Genomic DNA, 21,182 nt, shown 5'->3' on the forward strand with positions numbered 1-21,182 from the left:
GCCAAGCATGGTGACACACGCCTTTAATCCCAGAAAGCCAGCCTTTAATCCCAGGGAGTGGTGCTAGAAAGCAAAAAGATATATAAGGCGTGAGGACCAGAAACTAGAGGCATTTGGCTGGTTAAGATTTTGGCTGGTTAAGCATTCAGGCTTTTGAGCAGTAATTCAGCTGAGACCCATTCCGGATGAGGACTCAGAGGCCTCCAGTCTGAGGAGACAAGACCAGCTGAGGATCCGGCGAGGTGAGATAGCTGTGGCTTGTTCTGTCTCTCTGATCTACCAGCATGGACCCCAATTACTCACCTCGGGATTTGATTTTATTAATAAGAACTTTTAAAATTCCTGCTACAGTTATTCTGCTAAGGAAACATAGTAATAATCTGGCTTCTAATGACATATTGCTTTACATGTAGACCAGTCATCACTCAACCCACACCAGAGAACTTTTTCTTGCAATAAATGGTAATTAACACAGAGATCCACAAATGGCCAACATGCAATGAGAAACCTTGGAGAACTCAATCCTAAATGGGATGTCTTATCAAACCCTTCATTTGAAGGTTCAGACATCTACTCAGAAGAAGAGGTAGAAAGACTGTAAGAACCAGAAGTAATGGATGACTTTAAGGAAATAGCATCTTTCAGACACAATAGGGCTGGTGCATATATGAACTCACAGAGACTATGACAGTACACACAAAACCTGCACAAGTTCAAACTAGACAAAAATACCCAGATGGAGAAGGGGAACTGGGCTCAAAGTCCCATCCCTAACCAAGAAGCTGTTTATAATTTATACCTAATGGGAAAGGGAAAATTTATTTTTCTGTGGTGGAGTGGCACTGGGTATATCAGCTACACTCCAGGGCAGGCTCATACTCAGGAGTGGTTGACCAACAGAAAACAAACTCCATGTATTTTGTGTGTGCCTATTTTTGATAGGATTTGGTGTTTGTTGTCTTTTCAGTCTTGGTTTTATTGGAGTTTGGGAGATTGGGAGGTTTTTGAGAGAAGTAACACAAAGTTGAGTGGATATAGGGAGGTGGGGAAGATCTTGGGGGAGGGGAAGAATATAATTGAAATATATTGTATTAAAAAATATAAAATAATTAAAAAAACTACAGCAGAAGTCCCGCTATGCCTTACACCAAAAATTCTAAATAGATAAAGCACATGTAAAATTAAACAATAAAAGTTCCTAGAGGAAAATATCATAGAAGATACTTATGGTTAAACAAGGTAAGACTATGAAGTTTTTTAAATCTTCAATATGCAGATCAGGAAAACAGGCTGTATAGAAATAGATAATAATAAATTTTATGTAAATTTAAATTTTTTTACTAAGAAAAAATTTTATTCATTTTACATACCAATCAAAGATCCCCCTCTTCCCTCCTCCTGCCCCTCCAGCCTCCCCTTTCCAACCCACCTCCCATTACCTCCTATAAAAAGGTAAGGCCTCCCATGGAGAGTTACATTTAGAAGAGGCAAGTCCAAGCCTCTCCCCCTGCCTCAAGGCTGTGTAAGGTGTCCCATCATAGGCAGTGGGCTCCAAAAACCTGCTCATGCACCAGGGATGGATTCTGATCCTACACCAGGAGGCCCCTTTAAGCCGATCAAGCTACACAACTGTCTCACTATGCAGAGAGGCCAGCCCAGTCACATGAAGGTTCCACAGCTGTTGATTCAAATTTCACCAGTTCCCACTAGTTTGGTTTTTTCATCTCCTCAGGTTTCCCCATCACACTCTTGATGTACTTGCTCATAGAATCCCTCTTCTCCCTCTTTGACTGGATTCCTGGAGCTCTGCCTGGTGTTTGGCTGTGGATCTCTGCATCTGCTTCCATTAGTCACTGGAGAAAAGCTCTGTGATGACAGGATATTCACCAATCTGGTCACTGGGGTAAGCCGGTTCAGTTCAGGCACCCTCTCCACTATTTCTAGTAGTCCAAGCTGGGGTCATCCTTGTGGATTCCTGAGAACTTCCCTAGTACCCGGTTTCTCTCTATCCCCATGATATCTCCCTCTATCAGGAAATAGATGAGATCTCCATGAGTAAACTGGGCATGAGGGGTGGGCAATAGAGGGTAGGGGATAGGGGATGAGAACATAAAGAAACAGGATGGTCGAGCTGGAACAGGCATTGAGTGGGAAAGCAATGAAAGAGATACCATGATAGAGTAAGTTTAAATTTTAAATAACATTATTTTTATTTATTTAGCTGCTGTACAGTTTCATTCATGTGTATAATATTTTCCTTATTGATCTGGAAAAAATAACCTTAATAGAAAAAGGGAAAAATGAAGTAAAACTGGTTGTAAAAGTGTTCATACAATCCATTGAAATTGTATCAATAAAGAAAGATAATTGGTGCTCTTGCTTGAATGACAAAAAAATAAAAAATAAAAAATAAAAATGTTATGCTGTAAAAAAAAGAAAAATGGAAAAATGTTATGAACAAATAACTCACACAAAAAATAAATGAAATGGTTACTAGAAATATTGAAAGAATCTTTTCAAGAAGAAAATTAGAAAGGATCTATAAGAAAATGTATATTTTTACTTAAATCTCAAAAGTGAGACAAGTTATATGCTCATGTTTCTTGCTAAAATACACAGTAGGAAAATTGTTATATAAATTATGGTAGTATAAGATCACATTTGAAAATTTTATATTATTTCATTTATTGTCTCTATCAGAATCCAGGAGATTAAGCACTTCCAATTTCTCAATAGGCACTTAATACATGCTTGTGTAATAAGAAAATGAGTACATTGAGGACTTTCTTTATCTTACTAGGCTGGAAGTGATGGGGAAAGTATCAGAAATTGTCCCTTTTGCCAATGCCTTTTTATGATACTCTGGCTTAAAGGAGTTAAATTTAATGTGACTACTATTGACATGACCAGGTAAGATAAATCAGGATATATTGGATTCTAGTGCTTGATATTGATAGACAACAATATAATGTTGGTATTTGATAGTATTTGATAGAGATATAACTCTTCTTATTCTCAATGATCATAGAAAATCTGAAGAACTGAAGAACTTAGCCCCAGGTACCAATCCTCCATTCTTGGTATATAATAAGGAGTTGAAAACAGACTTCATTAAAAATGAGGAAATTCTAGAGCAGACACTGGCTCCTCCAAGGTACAACATGTTATAGGATATTATTATGCTTATGGTAATTTTTGGTCTATTTATTCCAGATTGATTTTTCTCATCTTTAAAATTACACTTATTGATTGATTAATTGATGTGTATGTGTGTGTGTGTGTGCATGTTTTTGTGCACATGCACATGCATGCCATAGCACATGTGTGGAGACTAGAGAAAAACTTGTGGGTGTCGGATATTTCCTTCCATCAATTGGGTCCCAAGGATCAAACTCGAGTCCTCAGATTCAGTGACAAGTACCTGTATACACTGAGCCATCTTACCAGTTCCAGATTGTGGATTCTTGCTAACTCGAAAGTGGTTTGGGAATCTGGGATTACAATAAGACACATACATAAACCTCCTCCTTCAACTTCAAATACATAATAGATAGAATGATCCAAATGATTTTTTAAATTCATAGCATATTTCAAAACAGGAAATTTTCTATAAACTTGAAATAAAGAACTCATGGGATGGGAGTGAGGAGACAGAGTACTAACACTGTATAATTCATGAGTGCTAGTCATCTGGCTTAGGAGAGTATTTTGGACTCCTGTGACCAACAAGTTGAAGAGAAGTATTAATCATCTGCCTAGCACAGACATTTTTGTTCGACAGTCCATCACTCCTGGGGAGACCATTACCCTAACACATAGAATAACTACTTCTAAGTAATCTTACAATATAAATATAATAGGTTTCCCCAGTGGCTTTTCCAAGTATCATTTCTTTTTTATCCCTCATCCATCCCTCTCTATATGAAACTGTCCTCCATATTAATTAGTTTTCTACCATTGTGACAAAATGGCATTACCTAGGCAACTTATTACAGAACATATATAATTGGGCTTACAGTTCAGAGGGTTAGAGTTGATGATGGTAGAGCAAAGGCATAGTGGCAGATTGCATGTTATGACAGCATTATCCAGCATTGAAGAGGGACAGGAGGAAGGCTAGCTGGTTCATGGAGGAACACCATGCTCTTTGGTTGGTATATGTGCATAAAACTGGAGATGTTGGAAGCACCTTGGGAATAGATGACAAAGGAATGTCACAATTGTTGGTGATGTGCAAATGGATGGAATCAGCTTAGGAGAATAAGCAGAGCAAGAAAAGAGAGGGTTCCCCTGTGAAGAAACTTGCAGCATAGAAAGGAATAAGACCCAATGGTACTTTAAGAGAGGATATTTGGAGAGGAAGGGAAGATGATTTTAGGTTTAACAGGACATGAATGTATTCATTAGCTAAGAGGAAAGAGCTAACAGAGGCAAAGAGATAGATTATTCAGGGGTGTATTAGTTAGGGTTCTCTAGAGGAACAGAAGTGACAGAATATATGGGATTTGTTAGCATGGCTTACAGGCTGTAGTCCAACTACTGCAACAATAGCTGTATATCAAAGGAAAGTCCAAGAATCCAGTAGGTTTTAGACCATGAGGCTGGATGCTTCAGCTAACTTTCAGTATATGCCAGAATCCTGGAGGAGTAAGCTCTTGTGCCAGCGAAGGAGTGAATTCACCAGTGAGAGTGAGGACAAGTAGGAAAAAAGCAAAAGCTTCCTTCATCTGTGTCCTTTATATAGGCTGTCAGCAGAAGGTGTGGCCCAGGTTAAAAGTGGATCTGGATTAAAGGTGGGTCTTCCCATTTCAAATGATTTAATAAGAAAAATCCCTCACAGGTGTACTGAGCTGCTTGGGTTTTACCTAATTCCAGATGTAGTCAAATTGACACCAAGAATAGCTATTACAAGTCCACCTCTTGTAAACATGACACACAATCATATCTTCTTATGTAGTGGGTAGCCATTCCAGCTTTGATCTGGAAGTTCCAACCCCCATTGAAGCTTCGGTAACTGTCACGCCTACAAGGCAGGGCCAAGAGAGGAGCCTGAAGACCTGAGATCCAGATGCGCCAGCTCTCTTGTTTGGTTCCTGGACCCTGGACGCTGGAGTTCTCGAAAGAACACCGCCAGACTGTGCTACCCCTTTCCCAGACTCTGTAAACTATCCATTCACTTGTAAGTTACCCCACAAAATAAGCCTCCCTTTTAACTACGTTGAGTGGCCTTAATAATTTCACCAATATTCTTATGTCATGCTTTGTTTTCAAATGAAAACAATATCCAGGTCATAATTACACCTAACATGATATAACTATCCCACGTACAACCACCAACACATTATAAGTTTTAGAATAAGTGGCAATGTCCCTTGAGGGACATTCTTTTGGTATCTCAAAATTTAAATATGATAATCACTGGTATTCTCTTAATTGATGTTACATTACATGATAAGGCAATTGAGGAAAGAAAACACAAATATCTGTGCAAACATATCCTTAACAAAATATGAAAGAAACACTCATGTCCATTCTAATCCTTGTTTCTGCAACTGGTCACATAGCTTTAGTTGGTATTTAGAACTACCTTCCTCTACTACCCCATTCTGTATTTCCTTCACCCTTGGCAAGCACCCCAGCAGGTCTTGGTGTGGTGGTATTCTAATTGTACTGAAATGTGATTTTGATTGTATGTTAATAAATAAAGTTGCCCAGGGGTCAGAGCTATTAGAGCCATAGCAAGAATGTGGCGGTGGTGGCACACACCTTTAATCCCAGCACTTGGTAGAAGATCTAGGTAGATCTCTGTGTGTTCAGGGATAGAGCCAGCATTGGAGACATATGCCTTTAAGACTTGGGGGACTGTACATACAGACAGTGATGAGGCAGTCATGTGTTTGGGTTTACAACCAATGAGAAGGCAGAACAAAAAGACTATGAAAAGACGTACACACAGGAAGTAGCTCACTTTCGGGAAGCTAGGACCACGGCAGGAGGAAGGATGAGATTTTAGCTCTGAGCTCTGACCTCTTGGCTTTCTCTTTTACATTGGTTCTGTGTTTCTTATTTAATAAGACAGTTGGTTACATCTACACCTTGGTTCTTTTCCTGGAGCAGTGACCCATACCTCCATTCCTAAAGGTTCTATGCCCTTTGTCATCCTGCCTGGATTAAACTGTTATATACTGAGTTTTTTTTCTATTTAGCGTGATATTGGTTATGGAGCTGCTGTAAATTGCCTTTATTATGTTATGTCTTTTCTATCTCTAGTCTCTCTAGGACTTTAATAATGAAGGGATTTGGATTTTTGTCAAAGGTCTTTTCTGTGCCTAATGAGATGAACATGCCTTTTATGTACTTGAGTCTACAAGCAAGACATTATACCTGCTTGTTTCCCAACTACTTTCTGAAAATGTATTGCTTTTGTTCCTTGCACCAAATAGGAACATAATCAAGAATCTAAAGCATCGTTGTTATAGGTATATAAGGTTTAAATCCCAGGCCATAATTTCCTCTGAATTTTAGAAACTAAAATATTCTCAGTTTGAGGAAAAATATATTTCTACTGAGAGGTTTCTGAATACCTTAAATTTTCAGTACAATTTAGAAATTTAGAAAATTTCTATTCTTTGTAAAGTCTAGGACACTATGGATCTGTGATACAGTTTGGGAATTATAGTCACCTGCATTCCTTTTTAAGATATCCTCACCTGAGTCCCAAGTACAAGGAATCTTTTGATATGGGCTATAATCTCTTTGCCAAGTTTTCTGCATATATTAAGAATATACAAAAAGAAAGCAAATAAGAGTAAGAATTCTTTTTCAAACTCTATTTTTCTCAGATACTTGCTCATTCTCCCATCATCACTCAACTAAAACAGAATTTTCACAAAAATATAGTGCATTTTAGGGAACAGCCCACTTCCCCCTTCATTTTCTGTTCTGTCCTCTGAAATTCGCTTGCATTGAGTTTTAGTATATTTAGAATCCAAGATTCAATATATTAATTACCAACACAGTTCAAATACAGAATTCATGGCTTTTTGGAACCTACTCCCTCTGCTGGGATGCCTCGCTCACCCTTGATCTAGGGAGGGGAAAACTTGGTTCTGCCTCAACTTGATATGCCATGCTTTGTTGACGCCCATGGGATGCCTTACCCTTTTTGAGGAGTTGATGGAAGGGGTTGAAAGGAGGTGGGGGAGGAAATGGGATGAGAGGAGGGAGGGGAAACTGTGGTTGGTATGTAAAATAAATTTTAAAAGTTAATAATAATATAAAAGAAAAAAAACAAATCGAACATTTGTTGACTAGCTGTGAACTAGCTGAAGAACTATGCCTTTGAAGTTCTTTAAACTGGGGCTGGAGAGATGGCTCAGAGGTTAAGAGCACTGACTGTTCTTCCAGAGGTCCTGAGTTCAATTCCCAAGGACCTAGCATCTCCAATAAACATTCTTGAATAGGTTTGTTTTCCTCTGAGTCATAAAAACATAGTCTCCTCTCTTGGACCTTATGTCCAAGATATTTCACTCACCATTTGAGCTGACTCTGTCTCATCAGGGTATTAGTGGAAAAGAGCTAGTTCAAGCAGCATGTACACCATGAAAGCTTATTAAGAACATATTTAGTTATCAAGATAATACATTTATAAGTGACCTTATTACTTCATTGCCTCAAATTTTGAAAAAAAATCTCTGCTAAGAGAATTTAAACATCTGAATGACAACTTAAATATTCCACTTCTGGACAAAATTGATCAAGACAGTGCTGGGAAGCACACAGTTTCCAGAAGTCTGTTCTTGGATGGAGATCAACTAACACTGGCTGACTGCAGTCTGTTATCCAAACTGAATATTATTAAAGTAAGTTTGAGTATGAGTGGCTGCATAGAGTGAGGGGTTTGTGACTTGGTACTATATATCACAGTGACCTTCTAGTAAGGTAAACATATGGCTGTCTGTACATTTCTAGACAAAACATTAAAACAGTAAATCCACTATTCTTTATGATTATTTTATACTTTATTTTGTAGTACTTGGCCTTTGAGGTGTGTTTCTACATAGGAGAACATAAATGATATATTTTACTATCAACTTTTTCCTTTTTTTTCTAAAACCCTAGGTTACTGTCAAGAAGTACTGTGACTTTGACATTCCAGCAGAATTCTCAGGAGTCTGGTGCTATCTCCACAATGCCTATGCCCATGAAGAATTTGCCTACATATGTCCTGAAGACAAAGAAATTGAAAATATGTATGCAAGTGTGGCTAAACAGTAGAGACAAGACAACTCTTTCAGGAGAAAAACTTCTCTTTGTTATCAAATTTCACTTTGTACCTTATTGGAAATATTATTGGAAATAATAGCATGTAAAATACTATTTCCTCTAATCAACTCAGTAATGGGAAAAAAACTCTTTTAAGTTTTCTGTTATCTAGTTAGCCATAAACAATCTGACCTCTTTGTATTTTACAGATAGTCATATTTTCACTTCACTTATTCCTATGACAAATCATTGAATATTAAAAACATGGAAAGCATCTTTTGTTTTTGAGTTCCTAAAATGCATAACAAGTGAGATAAAACATATGTGGATGAAGTAAAGATTGGCAAAAACTGTATGATATCACTCATTTGTAAACTCAAAAATTGATGTCACAGAAGCTAAGATAGTACTTATCAAAGGCTGGGAGAGTACAAAGAAAAATGGTGAAAAACTTGATCAATAGGTATTAAGTTACAATTAGGTATGAAATAAGTCCTAGTGTTCTTATGCATTCTAACGTAACTGTACATAAAAATAATATGAGTGTGTATTATTAGAGAAGAAGAAAACATTTATTGTTTATGTCCCAAAAGTGAAAAAATGGAAATGAGAAGATTTGAAAAGTTTTCTTGAGTTGTAATAATAGCCAGTATAATCCAAAAAAGAAATGAAAATAAAACACATGTCGAGGTTCCAAATTATGTAAGTAGAGCCACAATTTAAATGCTACTTAGAAAAAATTCCATCTAAATTACTTTACATTTGGTTAATACATACATTAGTCTGTTTCTGAAATGAAAACTGACATCAAAGCAGGACCACTTCAAAGACAGGAATTCCAAAACAATGATTTTTTTTCTTAAAAATTATTAAACAGGTCAGGATGGTAGAATTTTTCTCTAATCCCAGTTCTTGGGAAGAGAGGCAGGCAGATCTCTATGATTAAGGCCAGCCTGGTCTTCATATCAAGTACATAGTCAGAGCTACACAGTGAGACCCTGTTTCAAATAAATAACTAAATAAAAATCATTAACGAGATCAAGACCAATTAGTCATATAAGAGCACTCAATACCTAGAAATATGATCACATCACAGACATGAGACTATGGCCTTTGTGAGCATTTTATTAAATGAGCAGGTATTCATTTGGGAAAACTTAATTTTATAAAAAGAGATGAGGAGGAAATACATAGCAAAGCTGCAAAGTCAATTGGATCTTTCATTCACATAAATAAGAAAATGAAGAAGCTTAGTTAACAAAGTTTTTTGAAATATCAATTAAATTATAATGTAGATGGAAATGATTATAAAGCTTTCTATTGAATTTTTAAAAGTACCATATATATTAAAATTCATAAATACCTTGTATGTCACATGTCAATGTATCATTCAAATCTAGCAACAAAAGCTGAACTTGCTCCTTTGAAGGAGAAACAAGAAAATAGGAAGCTTCAAGAAAGAAAAACATGGTTATTATATGCTTTGAACAGGATGTAGTTTAGATAAAATTTAAATGGCGTAGTGTTTTAATAGATTTGAAGAAAAGTGAGGCAGTGAGTTAGGAGTCAGCATCAAGTCTAGGCATATAAATGGTACAATGTACTGTCTTTGATAATCAGTCAAAGTAACTATATAAAGTCAAGCTGTTTCTTCACTGGAAGTCTTCTAATTTGATAAATTGCACCTATAATCTGGTGGAGTTGTGGCTTCTCTGGACATATTTGACATTTCCATTTTTACTAATATGATTTCAAAAGGTAAATTTGTTTAAGATTTATGATTTTAAGGCACAAATCTTCTCAACAAAGTTTCTGTTACAACTTGAAATTTATTAGCTCAAACTGTTTTTACAGCTTAGTGATAAAGTAAAATCCTGAATATAACAGAATGGGAATTTATGACAAGGAAGTGGTTACCCAACTACTCTTAGACAAAAAAAAAATATCTTTTGCCATTAGGCTGTTTGGGGCTTTCGGGGCCAGTTGAAGTGGATCCTAGAAGTTTCCCAGTCTATTATCTTCTTAAATGATATTAACAGGGCTCAATTCAGCAGCTATTTAATGAATGCTTACTATGTTATTATTTTGCTATTTAATCCCCACAAAAACTCTGTGAATTATATAAAAGTACAGTTATCTATGAATTAAATAAAACACAATTCTCAAATGCTATTATTTACTTATAAGAAAACTAATATGAAGATAAGTTACCCATCTGAAGAGAATCAGAGGATCAGAGATTGATAACAGTCAGAAGAGAAATGCTAAGCCAGGCTTGATGGCTCATACATGTTATCTTAGTACTTGGGAGACTGAGTCAGAAGGATCACAAGCTCAAGGCCAGAATGAGCTATATATGAATTCCAAGTCAGGCATGGCTACAGAGTGAGACCCTGTCTCAAAAGAAAAACCAAAAACCAGACAAAAAAAGGGATACTCACAACTGATTACTAACTGATGGCTAACTTCCTGAAGAACAGTAAGATATTTCTCTTAAGGTTTAAGTTCTCCATGTGGCTATAAAATTGCAAGAATCAAGTCTTGCATATTTACTGTACTAACCTTACAGGATTCTAAATTATTTATCTTTAGTGATCGTGGATATTTAGTCAAATATGCTGTGACAACAAAATTAGATTCTCCAATAAGTGAATAAATTTTATCAGAAAATACTTTAATGTAACAGCAAAATGTTGATAGCATTATTTTTATTTTGTTAGGTTCAGGATAATTGTTTTTTATTTCAAAATCAACTATTATCACAAAATCCCAGTAGTTTAATAATTATTATTTTATTTTTATTAGTAAAAAGACTGAAGTTCATAGAAGTCATATGCTGTGGGATGGTCTTTCTGCATGCTGTGAATATGTGTTGCTACCATTGGTTAATAAGGAAGGCTCTCTGGCCTATGGCAAGACAGGTTATAGCCAGGTAGAGGGAGAAGGGTGGAGTCAGAGGCAGACACCATTCAACTGCTCAAGGAACAAGATGCCAGCAGACTGGTAATACCACAGCCATGTGGCAAAATATAGATTAATAGAAATGGGTTTTTTGAAAATTTTAAGATAAAAGAGCTAGTTAGCAATAAGCCTGAGCCATAGACCAAACAGTTTGTAATTAATAAGCCTCTGACTGGTTATTCAGGAACAGGCAGGCAGGAGAGATTCATCCATCTACAGTCACATATCTAGCCCACTTTTACCCTATTCATCTATTAAATGGCAGATTTATGATTTGATCCCATATATTTAGTCATAAAAATATTCTGCCTCAAACTTGAAAAATAGTACCTATTCCCCCAAAATGAATAGTTCAATAATGGAGTCAGCCAATTAGCTATGCACTTCCAACAAATGCATTATACATTATGAAAATATAGGTATAAGGTTACATACTAGAACTACATTCCTTTGTGTTCCCTTAGTGTGATCTCAAACAAGCTCCACTTGGTCATATGTGGTGGACTAGCCCCCACTTTTATGACCCAGGGTACTCTTAAGTAGGGAGAAATGAGAAATATTAGATAGAAAGAGATACCTAGATGACGAGAGGAAAGACAGAAACACAGGATAGCCTCAGGAGTGCCTGGGTCAAAACCTACCAGCCCAAAACTTTATTACAAAGGGCTTTTATAACAATGCCAAGGGGAGGGGCAAGTACAGACCCTTCCAAGCTCCTAGTAGTCAGGCCCATGGTCCAATCATCCTCTTAATGCAGTCCTGCTAGGTAAAGTCACTAGGAAACCTAGGTTTGGCTCCAACAGTCATACAGTCTGAATAATACAAATTCTATGAAAATTTTAAGATATGCATTTTCATGGCCAGGTAAATAAGTCTCCTACACACTTTGACCAATGTAGGCAGACACATGACTTCAAATCATGGTCCAGGATTAAATTAGTTCCAGAAACCTTTTCCTTCTTGTTTTAAATTACTCAATATGGGAAAGGATTTCCTTGTTCATTAAAGTCACCCTTTTTTTAATGAAAGGAAGGTAAATTTATTAAAAAAGAATCTCAGCAGAAAATTTCAGAGTCATAAAATAGAGAATGTATACATAGAGATAAGTGTCAAAACTTCCTATCTGATAAAGTAGTCTTTCTGACTACTTGGTGAAAAGATTAATTTTTCTTAATAAATGTATTAGTTTAAATACTTGAAAAACTAAAACAGGTGTCTTACTATTAAACAGAGAAATAATAAACTGAATATGACAAGTGAAATTATGAAAGTAGTATGGTGAAATATGCTTATAATCATGAGAAGACTATGCTCTTTCTGAGGATGTCATAAAATTAAAATATATGGAGCAAAGATTAATAAATCAATATATTTTATACTTTCTAAAAGAACTTCTACTCCTTCTTTTCCTATTAAGAAATTTTCTATTCATTTTACATATCAACCACAAATCCCCCTCTCCTCCCTCCTCCCACCCCCAACCCTCCCCCCATACCCACCTCATCCAAGGCAAGGCATCCCATGGGGAGTCAGCAGAGCCTGGTACATTCAGTTGAGGCAGGTCCAAGCCCCTCCTCCCTGCAACAAGGCTGTGTAAGGTGTCTCACCATAGGCACTAGGTTCCAAAAAGCTAGCTCATGAACCAGGGACAGATCCTGATCCCACTGCCAGGAGGCCCCTTAAGCAAGTCAAGCTACACAACTGTCTCACCTATGCAGAGGGCCTAGTCTAGTGCCATGGGAACTCCACAACTATTGGTCCACAGTTCATGAGTTCCCACTAGTTTGGTTTCATTGTCTGTACATTTCCCCATCATGATCTTGATGCCTCTTGCTCACAGAATCCCACTTCTCTCTCTCTCTCTCTCTCTCTCTCTCTCTCTCTCTCTCTCTCTCTCTCTCTCTCTCTCTCTCTCTCTTTGGCTGGACTCCTGGAGCTTGGCCTGGTGCTTGGCTGTAGATCTCTGTATCTGCTTCCATCAGTTACTGGATGAAGGCTCTATGATGACAGGGTATTCACCAAGCTGATTACCAGGGTAGGCCAGTTCAGGCACCCTCTCCACTATTGCAAATAGTCTAAGGTAGGTTCTTGGGAACTTCCTTAGCACCCTGTTTCTCACTATCCCCATGATGTCTCCCTCTATCATGGTATTCATTCCTTGGTCTCTCACTCCATCCCTGTTCCAGCTTGACCATCTCATTCCTTTCTGTTCTCATGACCCATCCCCTACCATCTACTAACCCCCATCACCTCCAGTTTACTCAGGAGATCTCACCTATTTCTCCTTCCTAAGGTGATCCATGCATCACTATTAGGGTTCTCTTTTTTAGCTACCTTCTCTGGAGCAGTGGGTTGTGATCTGGTTATCCTTTGCTTTACATCTAGTATCCACTTAAGAGTGAGTACATACCATGTTTGTCCTTCTGAGTCTAGATTACCCCACTCAGGATGATATTTTCTAGTTCCATCCATTTGCCTGCAAATTTCATGATGTCATTGTGTTTTTTTTTACAGCTGAGTAATATTCCATTGTGTATATTACATTTTCTTTATCCATTCTTTGTGGATTGATTAATAAATAAAACACTGATTGGCCAGTGGCCAGGCAGGAAGTATAGGCAGGACTAACAGAGAAGAGAATTGTGGGAGGTGGAAGGCTGAGTGAGAGAGACACTGTCAGCCAGTGCCATGACAAGCAGCATGTGAAGATGCCGGTAAGCCACGAGCCATGTGGCAAGGTATAGATTTATAGAAATGGATTAATTTAAGATATAAGAACAGTTAGCAAGAAGCCTGCCATGGCTATATGCTATGAGATGGTCTGTATGTCAAATCTGTTGCTCTGATTGGTCAATAAATAAAACACTGATTGGCTAGGGGCTAGGCAGGAAGTATAGGCAGGACTAACAGGGGAGAAAAGAAAGAACAGGAAGGTGGAAGGAGTCACTGCCAGCCGCCACCATGACAAGAACCATGTGAAGACACTGGTAAGCCACAAGCAACGTGGCAAGGTATAGATTTATGGAAATGGATTAAGTTAAGCTGTAAGAACAGTTAGCAAGAAGCCTGCCATGGCCATACAGTTTGTAAGCAATGTAAGTCTCTGTGTTTACTTGGTTGGGTCTGAGCGGCTGTGGGTCTGGTGGGTGACAGAGATTTGTCCTGACTGTGGACAAGGCGGGAAAACTCTAGCTACAGCCATACAGTTTGTAAGCAATATAAATCTCAGTAAACTCAGTATCGTGACTTGTCAGGAAGCCAGGCAATACCTGAAGCTGGGTTGTGGTTGGGGATGGTCTTCCCACAGGATATAGCAATCCTGCTCCTCTCCTAGACAGAGCCATTACAGCTGAGCTTTGCTCCGCCCTTCCACGCCTTAAGGGAGTTTCTCAGTAGAGCTCTGCTTCTTCTCTCTGGCCCAATGATGTTGCTTCTTCCACTGCACTCGGCTAAAGGGGTAACCTCTGCAGAAATGTAGCAATCTCCTCAGACTCCAGTGATAAGTTGTTACTACCTTGCTCAGCCCCCTAAGGTTTTTTCTGTTCTTCACTTCTGCCGGCAAATGAAGATCTTCACCCAAAACTCTTTTAAGAAAGAGATTTATTTAGGAAGGAGTCCAGGAGAGTGGCTTCTTCTGCCAGGGTGGGAAAGCACAGCCAAGAACTGAACAGGCATAGGGACTTATAGAGGGCTTCTTAGGGGCTGAATTTCTCCAGGGAGAAGATTTTCTGCTCAGGGATTGATTAGTTTTCCTGTTCAGGGATTGGTTAGTTTTGTTGGTCAGGACAGAGTCTGATTTCAGGGCCAAACTGTGTTTCTTTCCCTGGCCCTTCTTAGCTTTTTGGCTTTAGTTTTAGGGCCAGGACATATTTCTTTCACTGGCTCTGATTCTAGGGACAAAGTGTGTTTCTTTGGCTCTGGTTTCATGGTCAGGGCATGTTTCTTTGGTTCTGGGTTCAGGGATAAAGTGTTTCTTTCACTGGTTCGGGTCTCAGGGCCAGGGTGTGTTTCTCTCACTAGCCCCGGTTTCAGGACCAGGGTGGATTTCTTTGGCTGGCCCCTTTTCCCTACAACCCAGGGCCTCTTTAACTCTTTCCCACCACCTCTCTTAGACTTTTCTTCTAGCCCATCTCCATTCCTTTGTTCTGCCAACTGGCAGAACAGCTTTCTACCAGGGACCCCACAGCTACCACATTTGGCTGGGACTCTGGGATTCCACTGCTGCCACACTTGGTGAAGACCCAGAGTGGGCAACAGCAACCAAGAATAGAATGAATACCCATCCAAATAATACTGGAACAGATATCGACATCAATAAACACTTTAAACATCATAGCTCCATTACCTAGATCACAGAACAAACAAAACCACGAACAACCTCCTCTAGAAGTCAGCAACCTTATTGTAATAGGCCCTGAGAAAGGCAATTTAGCTAAAGTCCAAGAAAACAACTTCAAAATAGCACTTATGAATATGCTCAAGGATCTTAAAGAGGATATGAATAAATGCTTCTTTGAAGATCATTAAAACAAAAACTAATAGTTGAGTAAAATAATGAAAACAATTCAAGATATGAAAATAGAATTTAGCAAAGAAATAGAATCACTAAAGAAAAGCTAAACTGAAATAAAACTGGAAATGAAAAATTCAGGAAGTCAAAAAGCTTAGAAGTAAGTCTAACAAAAAAGAAGTAGAAGACAAAATTCAAAGGAAGAAGAAAGGGATAGCACAATCAAAGGAAATGTTAAATCCTTTTTTAAAAGACACAGGTATAAAAGCTTCAGGAAATCTGAGACACTGCCAAAAGGACAGACCTACAAATAATAGGTATAGAGGAAGGAGAAGAAACCCAGGTTAAAGGCACAGAAAATATGTTTAATAAAATCACAGAAGAAAAAAATCTCCAATCTAAAGAGATGCCTATCAAGGTGCAAGAGGTATAAAGAACACCAAATAGACAGGACCAGAAAGAAACTTTCCCACAACACATAATAATCAAATACTAAGTATAAAGAACAAAGAAAGGATAATAAAAGTGCCACAGGGGGAAAACACCAAGCCACATATAAAGGCAGGCCCATTAGAATAACACCTGACTTTTCAATGGAGACTGTAGGAGCCAGAAGGGTAGGGACAGATGTTCTACAAACTTTGAAAGACCACAGATGCCAGCCCAGAATACTATGCATAGCAAAACTATCTATCACAATCAACAGAGAAAGAAAAGTACTTTACAATAAAACACATTTAAGCAATTTATGCCTACCACTCCAGACTAGATGGCACTAGAAGAAAAACTTCAGTCTGAAGAGAAGGTTAATGATACCCAAAGATACACAAGAAATAAATAATCCCAAAATATTTAATCAAAACAGTGGAGGAAACACACACCATAACAATAAAAACCATGAATTTATAAGCACTGCTCAATAATAACTCAATATTAATATTCTTAATTCCCCAATAATGACACAGACTAACAGACTGGATCAGAAAACAAAGTCCATCTTTCTGCTGCATCCAAGAAACACACCTTACTATCAGGAATAGACATCACCTCAGGGTAAAAGGATGCAAAAGGAATTCTAAGCAAATGAAGAAGAACCAAGAAGCAAGCCATTGTGGCTATTTTAATACCTGACAAAATAGACTTCAAATCAAAACTAATAAAAAGAGATAGGGAAGGACACTATATATTCATTAAAGGAAAAATTCACCACTAGAATATTGCAATTCTAAATATTCATGTATCAAACACAAGGGTACCCAAGTTAATAAAAGAAAGACTACTACAGCTAAAATTCACATATTGACACTAACACAATGATAGTGGGTGACTTTAATAACCCATTCTATAGTCAATAGATAGGTATCCAGGCAAAAACTAAACAAAGAAATGCTGAAGTTAAACAGCCACTTAAATAAAATGAACCTAATGGGCATCTACAGAACTACCCCCAAACTAAAGAATAAACTATCTTCTCAGGAGTTCATGGAACTTTCTCCAAAATTGACTGCATATTAGGATACAAAGCAAGTCTCAACAGAAATAAGAAAATTGAAATAACACCCTGAACCTTGTATAAGTACCATGGAATAAAGCTGGATACCAACAACAATATAAATGGTAGAAAATATGCAAACTCAGGAAGTTGAAAAACGCACCACTGAATGAAAATTTGGTCAAGACAGAAATCAAGAAGTAAATTAAAAACTTTTTAGAATTTAATTAAAATGAAAACACAACATACCCAAACCCATGGGGCACAATGAAAGCAGTTCTAAGAAGCAAGTTTGTAGCACTAAATGCTTACACAAAAACAAACAACAACAATACAAAAAAAAAAAAAACCCTGGAGAAATCTCACACTGATAACTAAGTAACATACTTGAAAGCTCTAGAAAAATAAGATAAAATAATGCCCCAAAAGAGTGGATGGGAATAAATATTCAGACTCAGTGCTGAAATCAATGAAACAGAAACAAACAAACAAGAACAAAAAGTACAAAGAATCAATGAAATGAATAGTTGATTTTTTGAGAAAATCAACAAAAAAAAAAACTAACCAAAAGTAGGAGAGAGACTCATAGGGACATGCTTTACAAATCTGTATTCCACCAAACTGGAAAATCTAACAGGAATGGATGAATTTATTGATATATGTGACATATCAAAACTGAGTCAAGATGAAATAAACAAGATGAACAGACTAATAACCCCCACTGAAATAGGGGAATTAATTAAAATTCTCCCAACCAAAACAAGGCGTTGGCCATATAGATTCAGCATAGAATTCTACCAGAACATCAAAGAACTAACACCAATACTCCTCAAATTGTTCCACAAAATAGAAACTGAGGGAACATTCCCTAGTTCTTTTTACCAAGCCACTGTTATCAAAACCACACAAATAATACCACATAAAAAAGAAAATTATAAAACAATATTTCTTATGAATAGAGATGAAAAACTTCTCAATAAAACACATACAAACTGAGTTCAAGAACATATCATAAATTATCCACCAGGAACAAGTTGGTTTCATTTCAGAGATGCAGACATGGTCCAACATACATAAATCCATAAAATTAATCCACCACATAAACAGACTAAAAATAAAAACCATATGATCAACTCATTAGATTTCTAAAAAGCCTTCAATAAACTCCTGTAGCTAGAGTTTTCCTCCCTTGCCCACAGTCAGGACAAATCTTTATCACCCGCCAGTCCCACAGCCGCTCAGACCCAACCAAGTAAACACAGAGACTTATATTGGTTACAAACTGTATGGCCATGGCAGGCTTCTTACTAACTGCTCTTATAGCTTAAATTAATCCATTTCTACAAATCTATACCCTGCCATGTGGCTCGTGGCTTACCGGTACTTTACATCTTCCTTGTCCTGGCGATGGCTGCAGGCAGTGACTCCTTCTGCCTTCCTGTTCTCTTATTTCTCCTTTCTGTTAGTCCTGCCTATACCTCCTGCCTAGCCACGGCCAATCAGGTTTTACTTATTGGCCAATCAGAGCAATTTGACATACAGACCATCCCCCAGCACAGCCAAGTGCAGACCATCTCAGACACCTGCACTCAGGCCCATGGTCCTAATCATCCTCTATGCGGACCTGCTGGGTAAAACCATGAGGAACCCAAGAACGGGTTCCCACAGGACATACAGAATATCCCACAGCAAACTCCAACAACTCTTCATGATAAAAGTCCTACTAGGGAGGTTCCCAAGAATCCACAAAGATGACTCCACCATAGACTACTGGCAAAGGTTGAGAAGGTGCCTGAGCTGACCAACTCTAGTGATTGGATGGCTGAATACCCTAACTGACATCATAGAACCATCATCCAGTGACTGATGGAAGCAGATGCAGAGATCCATGGCCAGATCCCAGGCAGAGCTCCAGGAGTCCAACCGAGAGAGGAGGGATTCTATCTATGAGCAAGAGATATCGAGACCATGATTGGAAAAAGTACAAAGACAACTAGCCAAACTAGTGGAAACACATGAACTGTGGACCAATAGCTGAGGAGCCCCCATGGTGCTGGACTAGGCCCTCTGGATAAGTGAGACAGTTGTTTAGCTTGAACTGTTTAGGGGGCCCCCAGGCATTGAGACCGGGACCTGTTCCTAGTGTATGAGCCAGCTTTTTGGATCCTAGTGCCTATGGTGAGTCACTCTGTGCAGCCTTGGTGCAGGGAGGAGGAGCTTAGACCTGCCTCAACTGAATGTACCAGGCTCTACTGACTCCCCATGGAAGATCTTGCCTTGGAGGAGGTGGGAATGGGGGGGGGGTTAGGGGGGAAGCTGGGGGGGTGGGAGGAGGGAGGACAGGGGAATCTGTGATTGATATGTAAAATGAATAGAAAATCTCTTAATAAAAAAAAAAGTCCTGGAGAGACAAGAAATATAAGAGAAATACCTCAATGTAATAAAGGCAACTTACAACAAGCCCACAGCCAACATCACTCTAAACTGAGACAAATTCAAAGCATTTCCACTAAAATCAGGAATGAGACAAGAGGGTCAACCCTCTCCATACCTACTCAACATAGTATGTGAAGTCTTAGCTGGAACAATAAGGCAACTGAAGGATATCAAGTGTATTCAAATAGGAAAAGAAGAAGTCCAAGTATCTTTATTTTCAGGTGATATGGCTTTATGCATAAAAGACACTAATGACTCCACCAGGAAAATTCTATAGCTGATGAACACCTTCAGCAAAGTAGCAGGATATGAAATTAGTACAAAAATCAGTATCCTTCCTGTATAGACATAATAAACATATTAAGAAAGAAGTCATGGAAACAGTAACTTTCACAGTAGTCTCAAAAATATAAAATATCTTAAGATAACTCTCTAACCTAGCAAGTGAAATACTTTTGTAACAAAAAACTTTAAGACATTGAAGAAAAGTTAAAGAAGACACCAGAAGATGGAAAGATCTCCTATGCTCATAGGTCAGTAGAATGAATATTGTCAAAATGACCATACTACCAAAAACAATCTACAGATTCAATACAATCAAAATTCCAACACAATTCTTCACAAAAATTAAAAAAAGGACAATCTTCAACTTCACCTGGAAACAAAAACAAACAAACAAAACAGGATGATATCTAGAACAATCCCAAATAATAAAAGAACTGCTAGAGGAATGATCGATCATTCCAGATTTCAAGTTGTATTACAGAGATTTATTAATAAAAATAGCATGGTATTGATATAAAAGCAAACACAGTGGTCAATAGAATAGAAATGAAGAACCCATACATAATCCCACACACTTTCAGATCCCTGACTTTTTGACAAAGAAGGAACAACACTACACACACACACACACACACACACACACACACACACACACACACACACGAGGAAAAATGGCATTTTCAACAAATGGCACTGATCAAACTGAATGGCTGCATATAGAAGAATAAAAGGAGACCTACATCTATCTCCCTGGAGAAAAAACAAACTCCAAATGCATAAAGGACCTCAACATAAGGCCAAGATACCCTGAATGAAATAGAAGAGAAAGTAAGGGATATGCTTGAACTCATTGACATAAAAAAGGACTTTTTGAACTAAACACCAATAATACAAGCATTAAGATTAACAATTAATAAATGTGATCTCATGAAACTAAAAAGCTTCTATATAGCAAAGGATACCAAAATGTGAGCAAAGCAGGAACATGCACAGTGGTTAAAAAAAATAAAAATAAATAAAAAAAAGGTTACCAATCATATATCTGATAAAGTGTTAGCATCTAGAATATATAAAGAACTAAAGGAACTGACCATCAGGAAAACAAATAGCCCAATTAAAAATTGGATATAGAATTAAACAGAGAATTCTTAAAAAGATGAAATATAAATGGCTAAGAAACACTTAAAAATTGTTCAACATGCTCAGCCATTACGAAAATCAAATTAAAACCAC

At 37.7% G+C, this 21,182-nt stretch overlaps 1 protein-coding gene across 1 annotated transcript; it reads left to right on the plus strand.

The window, feature by feature from the left end:
* The first annotated feature begins 499 nt into the window (after nucleotides 1-499).
* Clic2 (chloride intracellular channel 2) lies at nucleotides 500-10,814 on the plus strand. Its single transcript, XM_076562288.1, has 7 exons — nucleotides 500-586; nucleotides 1,769-1,903; nucleotides 2,801-2,910; nucleotides 3,029-3,154; nucleotides 6,701-6,802; nucleotides 7,673-7,862; nucleotides 8,122-10,814. Exons 1-7 carry the CDS (start codon nucleotides 500-502, stop codon nucleotides 8,275-8,277), a joined length of 906 nt encoding a protein of 301 aa, XP_076418403.1. The 3' UTR covers nucleotides 8,278-10,814.
* The last annotated feature ends 10,368 nt before the right edge of the window (nucleotides 10,815-21,182 follow it).

The sequence above is a fragment of the Peromyscus maniculatus genome, chromosome X (assembly GCF_049852395.1).
Source record: "Peromyscus maniculatus bairdii isolate BWxNUB_F1_BW_parent chromosome X, HU_Pman_BW_mat_3.1, whole genome shotgun sequence".
Lineage (NCBI taxonomy): Eukaryota > Metazoa > Chordata > Mammalia > Rodentia > Cricetidae > Peromyscus > Peromyscus maniculatus.